At 42.5% G+C, this 11,535-nt stretch overlaps 1 protein-coding gene and 1 non-coding gene across 2 annotated transcripts; both read left to right on the forward strand.

Annotated features, from left to right (window-relative positions):
* The first annotated feature begins 249 nt into the window (after positions 1 to 249).
* Positions 250 to 9,980, forward strand: LOC124796055 (glycine-rich cell wall structural protein 2-like). The gene is made up of 2 exons (XM_047260142.1): positions 250 to 264; positions 9,744 to 9,980. The coding sequence occupies exons 1-2, from the start codon at positions 250 to 252 to the stop codon at positions 9,978 to 9,980; spliced, it is 252 nt and encodes an 83-aa protein (XP_047116098.1).
* On the forward strand, positions 2,465 to 2,539 carry Trnas-cga. Its single transcript has one exon. It is a non-coding gene; the product is annotated as a tRNA-Ser (tRNA).
* Positions 9,981 to 11,535: the final 1,555 nt, after the last annotated feature.

Here is an 11,535-nt window from a genome sequence, read left to right on the forward strand (position 1 = left end):
ATAGCGCTTACCACACACGTCAGTGGAAATGGCTGCTTTTCCACAATACAATGAAACTCTTCTTTGACACCTGCTGCCTCCGGAAAGCACCACGGCTAGGAAATCCCCGCTGAAGTCGCGAAAACAATCCGCCCGGTACACTGTTAGAACAGTTAATATTTACTAAACAGCCTACAAGGTTACGATACTGTATATAAGCCGCGTCCGGCCGCCAAACGCCACACGGTGTTGTCAGCTGCGGACCACGCCATGGCTAAACTGTTGGTGAGTGCCTCTGCGACTTCGCCACGCATATACGAATAAGTTTTCGTTGCTGAGACTGTCAACACTTCGCTTAGAGTTACTGATCGTTGAGTACAGTCTTTAGTGGAGACGAATCTAGAATGGCTTTCCGAGTCGAGAGATGAAATAGTCACCATCTGACCATTTCAAGAGCGTTAAAATTATCGTTTTATTATGATGAACTTATTTTTAGACTTACTTTGTAGCAGTCTGGCGCTACAGTTGAGCGTCTGCTACTGTCCATAGGTACTGATCATCAGCTCACAATAGTTACTGTCCTAAACCACATTATGTCTTACAAAAAGAAAGCTTTATCCTCTTAATATCGGAACAAATTTCTACTTGAAAGAAGAAATAGAAAAATCATATTCCGTAACCAGTAGCAGTTTGTTATAGGGTACATAAAGTCAGATCTAAGATATGTTATACCTGTCAGGTGTAACTGTGTATTTCGCATATTTGAAACCATAGGCATTTCAGAAACTAAACACTGACAACACTTCATTTGGTAAAAAGAATCTTATTTAACATTTTGATGATACATTGATAGGTTTCACATTATTAAAAATAATAATCCGGATTTTAATACATGTTAAATGATTATGTGTAACAAAACATAACCGTATTCGTCGAATTCTTGGAATCAGATTATTCTCTTGTTTAGACACAGACGAACATTAGTTACATTTACTGCACACGAATATTGTCTGTCTTTTACAATTTGGTTTTGTGGCTCTAATGTGAGGCCAATGACGTATTGCACTAATTTGTACGGAACCGATCTTGTTAGGCCCTGATGCTTCTTGCGTAGTAAATTTGGCTCTGTACTGCCTGAAGGCCTATTTCTCTTCATTTTTGATTTCTTTTCCCTACTTACAAACTGCTACTGCTATTCAGAATTTTAATTATAACAGACAATTGTTTTTATTACGGTAAATTTTGGAACTGCCACGTACCTCTCCGTATGTGGTACTTAGTTTTGAAATTACCATTTCCATATCCTGGAGCATAAAATCTGGGGATCCATCGCTATTAAATTAAAAGCTTCAGAGTACTAGCAGTTGATTAGAATTTACACATCACAGTAAAAGTGAAAAGTAATCAGTCAAAAGAGTGTTGAAATCGAATATTCAAACGAATTATTGGAAACTTTTAATAAATTGAAGTATATAATGGTATAAATAAACAGAGATATTTGATTTCACTTCACATGATTTCATCTCTTTCATGCGCTGACGGTGACACATAAACCCCCACTGATGCGTATTTTAAACAGAAGGTTTTCTCCTGTTTACTTACACGTGCAACTAGTTTGTTACGTTAAAATGTGATTCACTTCTTGTCACGGGTACTATAAGCAAACAATTTTCGGAATTCCAGAATGAGATTTTCACTCTGCAGCGGAGTGTGCGCTGATATGAAACTTCCTGGCAGATTAAAACTGTGTGCCCGACCGAGACTCGAACTCGGGACCTTTGCCTTTCGCGGGCAAGTGCTCTACCAACTGAGCTACCGAAGCACGACTCACGCGCGGTACTCACAGCTTGACTTCTGCCAGTACCTCGTCTCCTACGTGAGTCGTGCTTCGGTAGCTCAGTTGGTAGAGCACTTGCCCGCGAAAGGCAAAGGTCCCGAGTTCGAGTCTCGGTCGGGCACCAGTTTTAATCTGCCAGGAAGTTTCATATCAGCGCACACTCCGCTGCAGAGTGAAAATCTCATTCTGGAAACATCCCCCAGGCTGTGGCTAAGCCATGTCTCCGCAATATCCTTTCTTTCAGGAGTGCTAGTTCTGCAAGGTTCGCAGGAGAGCTTCTGTAAAGTTTGGAAGGTAGGAGACGAGGTACTGGCAGAAGTAAAGCTGTGAGTACCGGGCGTGAGTCGTGCTTCGGTAGCTCAGTTGGTAGAGCACTTGCCCGCGAAAGACAAAGGTCCCGAGTTCGAGTCTCGGTCGGGCACACAGTTTTAATCTGCCAGGAAGTTTCATATCAGCACACACTCCGCTGCAGAGTGAAAATCTGATTCTGGAAACATCCCCCAGGCTGTGGCTAAGCCATGTCTCCGCAATATCCTTTCTTTCAGGAGTGCTAGTTCTGCAAAGTTCGCAGGAGAGCTTCTGTAAAGTTTGGAAGGTAGGAGACGAGGTACTGGCAGAAGTAAAGCTGTGAGTACCGGGCGTGAGTCGTGCTTCGGTAGCTCAGTTGGTAGAGCACTTGCCCGCGAAAGGCAAAGGTCCCGAGTTCGAGTCTCGGTCGGGCATACAGTTTTAATCTGCCAGGAAGTTTCATATCAGCGCACACTCCGCTGCAGAGTGAAAATCTCATTCTGGAAACATCCCCCAGGCTGTGGCTAAGCCATGTCTCCGCAATATCCTTTCTTTCAGGAGTGCTAGTTCTGCAAGGTTCGCAGGAGAGCTTCTGTAAAGTTTGGAAGGTAGGAGACGAGGTACTGGCAGAAGTAGAGCTGTGAGTACCGGGCGTGAGTCGTGCTTCGGTAGCTCAGTTGGTAGAGCACTTGCCCGCGAAAGGCAAAGGTCCCGAGTTCGAGTCTCGGTCGGGCACACAGTTTTAATCTGCCAGGAAGTTTCAATTTTCAGAATTGAACTTACTTCTTTATCTAGCTGTAATCGTCCAAAGAAAGGCGATTACTTCTCGTTTACGTGCGTGCGGGCGTGTGTGTGTGTGTGTGTGTGTGTGTGTGTGTGTGTGTGTGTGTTTGTAATGAACAATGGCGCGAACGGCAAGTCGCTCAAGGAGATCCCAAAACACTCAGGAGACGGTAACACAGAGGCGTTGGTAATATCGCCTAGAAACTGCACACACTCACTGGCACTCAAAAACAATTAACCTTCCATTCATTAGCGTCGCTTCGGCATGATGCGGATTCGCGACGCTCGTCATTAAGGGTTTACGCATCAGCTGATAATGCAAAATGTAACTGAACTAAAACGTTCCTCCACGTTAGTAAAAGTATTAGTAAGGGCACAAACCATCGTTTGCGGAGAATACGAGAGACATTTTGACAGTGCTTAGGAAGGAATCTTTTGTGGCAGTACGGAAAGAGAAAATGCTGTTGCATAGGTGAATAAGACCAACAGTTGCCTACAATTTTGTTAGTTTTTTCTGGTTGTTGGTTTGGAAATCTCTGTCTAACCGTTTTACGGTGTGATTTCGTGACTATGTTAAAAACTTTCAAAGATGATACAAAAGGGCAAATGTATCAATTTGAGGTAAGGGATCCTGGTTCGGAAACGACCGAACAGGAAGTTACAAGCGATACTCGTGCTGATAACTCTGATAGTGGACCTATTCTGCTCGAAGTTCTTTGCTTTCCATGTTTTGGGAAGAGGAATTACGGGTCAAAACGAGGAAGAATTATCTATCACACATGAGTTCGAAAATGAATGCCCTAAGAGCTGTGAGCACTTGTTCTGTAGAAGAGATAAGTTTCGCAGTAATAAAGTTGGGTGAGTGCTCTTAGCTCTTAACTTATACACTTTAGAGGCCATGTTTACAGGACATTTCTTGATTTGATCCATACTCCCTCCTCCCAAAATGTGGAAATCAAAGAGCTTGTATTAGAAGAGATGCACTGTCAGGGCCATTAGAACAACTATTCCGGCAACTTTCGACATAGCTGACATTTTGTTATATCATAACTGAATCATCCCGTACAATCTATTAAAAGCTTCCGGTGTCCCCAGGTGTTTTTTCCCTAATTGCCCTCATTTGATGATTCTTAAACTATCAGTAGCCATTTAAATCTTCTCCGTACCCGCCAGGTTAGCCGAGAGCGCTAATGCGCAGCTTCCTGGATTCGGGTAGGCGCGCCAGCCCCAGATCGAATCCACCCAATGGGTTAACGACGAGGGCCAGTCTGCCTGCCAGCGTGGATGTGGTTTTTAGGCGATTTTACACATCCGAATAGGTGAATAGTTGGCTAGTCCCCACGTCCCGCCACAGTTCCATGACTCGCAGACATTTGTAAAAACGTTGGCAGTATTTCATGGCTTGCACTAGACGCAGACAGTTGGGGTACTGGGGTACAGTAATTCCGTCCTGGGGGAGGGGGGGGGGCAGGGTATGGGTTGGCGACAGAAAAGGCATCCAGTCACCCTGTGACACTAACATCGCCAAATCCATAGTAACAAGGCCGACCCCGTGTTGCAGTGGGACAAAGGCCCCAGCAAATGATGATGATTTAACTTTTCTCCACGGATAATTCTACTACGCTGTTTCCCCTTTCACTCCCTTCTCCCAGTACATGTATTCCTACTATGTTGCTTCTTTTTTCTGCTATTGAATGATAGTCCTCCATCAGTATTAAATTGTCGTCTCCCTCAAAAATCTACACAATTTATTTTACCTCATATATTATTTCAATTTCTTCATGATCTGCGAACCTAGTAGGGATATAAACTTGTACTATAAGGAATGGTGCTGCCTTTGTACCTAACTTCGCTACAGTAATCCATTCACAATGCTGATTATTTTCTTATTCATTATTAATCCACTCCTGCATTACGCTTATTTGATTTTGTAAACATAATCCTGTACTCACCTGTTCAGATGCCCACTTCATCGTATCAACAACACACACTAATTCCTACTGTGGTGTCACCGCCAGACACCACACTTGCTAGGTGGTAGCCTTTAAATTGGCCGCGGTTCGTTAGTATACGTCGGACCCGCGTGTCGCCACTATCAGTGATTGCAGACCGAGCGCCGCCACATGGCAGGTCTAGTCTAGTGTAGACTCCCTAGCACTCGCTCCAGTTGTACAGCCGACTTTGCTAGCGATGGTTCACTGTCTACATACGCTCTCATTTGCAGAGAGGACAGTTTAGCATAGCCTTCAGCTATGTCATTTGCTACGACCTAGCAAGGCGCCATACTCTGAACAGATAATATTGTGAATCATATACCGTCAAGAGCGACGTTCATCATTAATGGATTAAAGTTAAGTATCAAACTAATTATGTCCGCTTTCTGAATTCTAATTCCTTGCCATGTTCCAGACCTCACGTCAGTATAGTTCTTCCCTCCTCATGCCAGCCTGCGTGAGCTAAAACGCGTGCATTTCGGCCTCCCCTCGTAACACGGTGTTGGCTCTTCTGCCAACACAACACCTACAACACATTCCAGTGAGCTATTACACATTTTGTTTTCTGGTAGTATGTAGCTATTCCCGAAGTTCTATCCGACTTCATTTATTCTTAAAACAGTGCTACTGATATGTCAAATTGCGCGACAAACATAAGTTCATACAAATCACAGCTGTTTTGCTACGAACATTAAATGATTATTTTTAATAATGAATGACGAATAATGGTTGTCTACTGTACAGAAGACGAAATTTTTGCTACTGTTCTCATACAAAGAAAATGTTTCAGTGATAAGCGTCTTCAAGCATGGCAAGCATTCGTGATCAAGCGCTTTATGCAAATATGTACATATTCATTGTTATCCGTATAGATTCCAAACACGGGTAGAAAAGCGCTTATTTGTGCTTGGAATATGTAGAGGTCGGATGACGACGATGTATTAGTTGAGACTGGTGTTATTGCTGTTGTACCATAAAGAACGAAACTGGATGTGTGGCATACGGAAGTGCCGACATAAACATAGTAAGAAGAAAATAGATACTCATAGGTGCCGTATTTGAGAAACGTATTTGAAATATCTGTGATTCGCCTAAGAAGCCCAATTCTTTCACCAGACAAACTATAATACAAGGTGAAAGACGTATTGCAATACTGGGAAATCTCATTAACATAGGTAGTTAAGGAGACTGCAAACACTCGTGTTACAAACGTAACACCGATGTATTGGTTTATATAGCTCATCTGTAGCTGCCAAAATTTGATAAACTTCTTCATTCTTTTATCGTCTCTTTGTAGTTAGTCTGCAGGAAAAGTATCGTATTAATAACGACATATTTGTCTGCACCATGTTGAGTAACTGTTGTTTGAAGTAGGTATTATACCACGTATCTGTTTGCTTTGACGTTATAGACTTCCTATGCAGGGGGTACCGTCATCGAGGCTGAGTTTCCTGTGTTGGAACAAACACTCCCAGCAATTCAATACTGATATACTTTACGTCGCTATATGTAGTGTCAGTAAGGAAACTGCATCACAACTGACATGTGCATAGTTGATAAATTATGTTTAACTATGCGCGTCTTGGGAAGAGTATGTAACTGAAAGTCCGTCATTCCTGAATCCAGTTTCAGTTACTTGCATAGCCTCGTTCATAGGTGACGGTCCCTAACTGTTAACAATATATAGTCAGTATGACATAATTATCTGAATGTAGTGTGTTCTGGAGGGGAACAGCCGGCTTGCTGCCAGTGTCCGCACAAGCGGGAAACGTTGAAGTCGTGCAGAAAGATAAGAATAAAAGCCACTGATGAACTGGGATGTTTACGCGAACGCATTATTTATAACGACTTTCATTCGTTTCGTTCAATACGAACTACAACTCACAAGTTTTTGGTGAGAGAAATGTAACGGAGATTACAGTTTGCACACTGCACAAACGAGGAAGAGGCTATGTTACAACATGAGAGTTTTCCGATGATGACTACTTTTATGTGAGTGGTATAGCAAGGGAATATAGCGCTCCATTCTGGACGAAGTACATCCGACACGAAAGAGCTGAGCCAACGAAACGTAACAGTTTAGGTCGCGATGTTAAGTAATGAAATGTCTGGTTACTTTCTTGCAATGGCACTGTAACCACAAAACAGAGCTTCTCCATGTCTATCTCCAAACCACTGATGGTTTTACTCATTTGTGGACGAGCTATTGCACTTAGTCGTGATGTTCGTGTAATATCATAAAACTCGCCAATTATAGAAGGCTCACATCTAAGTTATTAACCAATGTGTGAACCCACATTGGCGTTTTGTCGAAGGAAGGTGAATTGTTGCATCTCAGGAGCACAGTTGTGTTGCGATGTGAAACTACTTAAGACTTTTTCTGCTGAATCGTCGAAAATTGGCAGCTGCACCTAGAAGAAGTTGAGAGAATAAACGCAATATTTGAGATACGTTATTCGATAGGGAGCAATTCCATGCTGGAGTGATTACCGTAGTTATGGTCTTGAGACCAAAGACTTATTTGATGCAGCTCTCCACGCTGATCTATCTACTCAATCCTATTTATCTATACGTAGCTACCATTTGTACATTTGAATCTGTTCATTTAAGTCGAGCCTTTTTCTCCTCCAAAAGCTATGCCTCCAAAACCTCCTTGTATTACCAATATAGCCACGCGGGATAGCTGTGCGGTTTGAAGGGTCCTGTCACGGTTCGCGCGTCTCCCCCAGTCGGAGGTTCGAGTTGTCCCTCGGGCATGGGTGTGTGTGTTGTCCACAGCATAAGTTAGTTTAAGTTAGATTACGTACTGTGTAAGCTTAGGGACCAGTTACCTCAGCAGTTTGATCCCATAAGACCTTACCACAAATTTCCAAAAATTACCAATATGACTATTCCCTGACGGTTCAGGATGTGAACCTCTCCTGTTAGTAAAATTGTGCCATAATCTTAATTTATCCTCAGTTTGATTCGGTACCTCTGCTTTACATGTTCGGCCTACCTATCTAATATTCAGCATTCTTGTGTAGAGCATTACAGAAGCTTGCTTTCTCCTACTGTCTGAACCGTTTATAGCCCACATTTTACTTCTCTACAAAGCTATACACCACAAAAATATATTTTCTACTTCTTTTAGTTCATTACTTGAGAAACCTATCGTTTTTTACTTGAGAACTTATATGAGAGGCACTGAACTGTAACTCTATGTACTGAATATTTTTGAAATCCAAGGATGATTCATTTTCAGTCAACCATCTGCTGATGTTTTCGAATATTTCCACCATTATTCATGTACTGTACCCAAAGTACACAAAGGAAAGAATTTACTATATTTTTATTGCTTTTGCGATGAATAGCAGTAGTGGGAAATCCTGTTAAGAAGCAAATAATACACACTAAGACAAAAGAAAGGACGCACCACGAAGACATTATACGATTGGGACGAAAATCAGTAGGTGTGATATACCTATATAGACAAACAAATGATTACAGTTTCAGAAAAAAACTGGATGATTTATTCAAGAGAAACAGCTTTACAAATTGAGCAAGTCAATTACGCGTTCATCCACCTCTGTCCGTTATGCAACCACTGTTCGGCTTGGCATTTATTGATACAGTTCTCGGACGCCATTCTGAGGGATGTTGTGCCAAATTCTGTCCACTTGACTTAATGGGACTTCAAAATTCCGAGCTGGTTGGATGGCCCTGCCCATAATCCTCTGAAAGTTCTCAATTGGGGAGAGTTCCGGCGACATCACTGACCAAGGTGGCGCTTGCCAAGCACAAAGACAATCAGTCTTTAGCTCTGTGCGGGAGGACATTACCTTGCTGAAATGTAAGGGCAACAAAACAGGACGTAGAATGTTGTTGATATACAGCTGTGCTGTTAGGATGCAGCAGATGATTACCAAAGGCGTCCCACCCCTGTCTGAGGCGTCTTCATACACTTCTCGGATGGTCATCAGGCTCAGTGGGAAGGGAATTAATCACTGAAGACAACTGTACTTCAATCAATAAGACTGCAGGCCGACGACGTGTCGGCAGACACTGCGGACAGCGCTGAGATACCAACCTTTCTGCTGGCTGGCATATGGCCCAACAGCCAGGAGTGATAGCATGTCATTTCTTTTCATGGCAGGACACTTTTGGTTGTCATGCACGGCATCCTTATAGCACAGCGATATGACAACGATGTTCTACGCCGAGTTTTGTAGCGTTTCATGGCAAGCCATCCTGGGCTTACATTTCAGCAAGATAACGCTCGTCCGCACAGGTCGAGAGTTTCTACTGACAGTCTTCGTGTTGGCCAAACCCTAGTTTGGCCAACAGGGTCTCTCCACAACTGAGATTGTTCGGATTTTGACGATCTAACGCTCCAACTGCTCAGAAACTGGCACGATATCCCTCAGGACGACATGAAAAAACTCAATGAATACAGAGCCGAATAAATGTGGACCACCATGTTATTGATTTGCCCAATTTGTGAAGCTCTTTCTCTGGAATAAATCATCCAGTTTTGCGGAAAGTTAATCATTTGTTTCTCTGCCGATTTCCGTTCGATCAGATGATTCCTTCATGGTACATTGTTTTCTTTTTTCTTAGAGTGTCAAATTGCACGCAAGTGGACGTTAGTATTACACGTTAGTGTTATGTTGTTTTTATCACACGTGAGAAACTGCTCTGAAGATAACCGACCTCTCACGTCGAAATCAGTAATCATTTATAAAACAGTAATCAAGACAAGTTTGTTTGTGTGGCCATCCTCCGCAGCAAGCATATAAATACTTGTTTTTCAATCATGTTGAAACACAACAGGATTGAATGTACTTGATTCGATGACGCATTCACTATTCCTCTGTCGGCAGGCACTGTTCACGCTGCTGCTGTGCGTTGCCGCCTTGGCGCATGCGCAATTTGGCCAGGGCGGTTTCGGCCGTCCTGGCGGAGGTTTCGGGAGGCCCGGTGGTGGTGGTGGATTTGGCCCTGGAGGAGGCGGCGGCTTCGGCCCTGGAGGAGGTGGCGGCTTCGGCCCTGGAGGAGGCCGTCCTGGATTCGGCGGTGGCGGCTTCGGACCCGGAGGTGGTCGCGGCTTTGGCGGGTGAACGAAGTTTCCTTCACGAAGCTCCTGCACCACCAAAAACTGTCCACAAACTACGTCACTTCTTGGTTTTTGTTAATTTGTGCACACTTTAACAGTTAATAAAACATAACAATTGTCACTGTATTAATCACTTTGTCGAAATTTCGTTATAAAGAATATTTAACTGAGGACTGAAATAACCTAACTGATGTATCTGCAAGGTGAGAATGGTAAGCCATTGCTGGTGACGTGTTGTAGTCGAGTCCATGACCAAAGCTTACATGTTTCCGCCAAGCCAAAGCCTGAGGGCTTTTCAAGAACGTTGGAGTGGTCCCTTCACCATAGAACTGCTATGGAAACATGAGAGACAACAGCAAAAGTGCTTTCTTCTCCCATAGTGGGTCAAGACTTCATTCTGCACTTCAAGCATCCTCCCCGCAGAGTTGCAGTACAAAACTGTTAAGGCTTAAATCCTAGCTATAGGTGAAAAATTTTTGTTTGTTGTGGTTCAAGCATCCTTATAGCACAGAGACATGACGACGATGTTCTACTCTGAGTTTTGTTGCAATTCATGACAAGCCATCCTGGGCTTACATTTCAGCAAGATAACGCTCATCTGCACGGGTCGAGAGTTTCTACTGCCAGTCTTCGTGTTTTCCAAACCCTAGTTTGGCCAGCAGGGTCTCTCCACAACTGAGAATGTTCAGATCTTAACGATCTAACGTTCCAGCTGCTCAGAATTTGGCATGAAATCCCTCAGGATGACATCCAGCAACTATCAGGTAATTTTGAAAAGGCTAACTGTCATCACTACAGCCGATGTCAAAACTGATTAATTCACTTAGTAACGACAGCAAAGACGAAGCATTTTAATAACATTCCTGCAGCTGATAGCCACAGTCTCTTAATCTTGTTTATTCAACGAATCACTTTAGTGTGCTACTTTAATTGGTCTCACTGACTGCAGTTTGTTACACTTAAGTGTACTGCTTCTGAATATTTATATGGTTAACTTAAATTAGCTACTCATACCACGTTGCCCAAAGTCCTCAAACAAACTGAACTGGTAATGAAATGGGATCTAGAAATAGAAATTCGCTGAACAAAAATAACATAGTATTAGAAGCAAAATTCTTTATTATTATCCCAGAGAGTGATTTTTTAATTACAAAACAAGGGGTACCAGTTCGCCATAGAGACTAAGTTTGAAAACAAATTTTTAGATTCTGAGAAACCAAAATTAAGTGACACAGGAAATAACACTTACACATATGTCTGTGAAGCAGGCAGGATACAGAATAGACTTGCATGAAAAATACCAAAAATTTAAAAACTTTCACACACAGCTGAAAGAAAAATAGAAAGAAAATGTTACCTAACTTGTTTGGACAATCAGGGAAAGCAAAAATTTTAATTAATGTACATGTTCGTTAAGCAGTCTCTTACAACAAGTAAAATCAGTCCTCAGATCGGAAAATTAGCATTAAGATTTTTGAAACTTTACTTACTTGGCGGGGAAGCAGCAAAAGGAATTACAATTCCTTGATATGCATGTAAAATAATGTACACGTCCTTGA

This window comes from Schistocerca piceifrons, chromosome 4 (genome assembly GCF_021461385.2).
Source record: "Schistocerca piceifrons isolate TAMUIC-IGC-003096 chromosome 4, iqSchPice1.1, whole genome shotgun sequence".
NCBI classification, from domain to species: Eukaryota; Metazoa; Arthropoda; class Insecta; order Orthoptera; family Acrididae; genus Schistocerca; species Schistocerca piceifrons.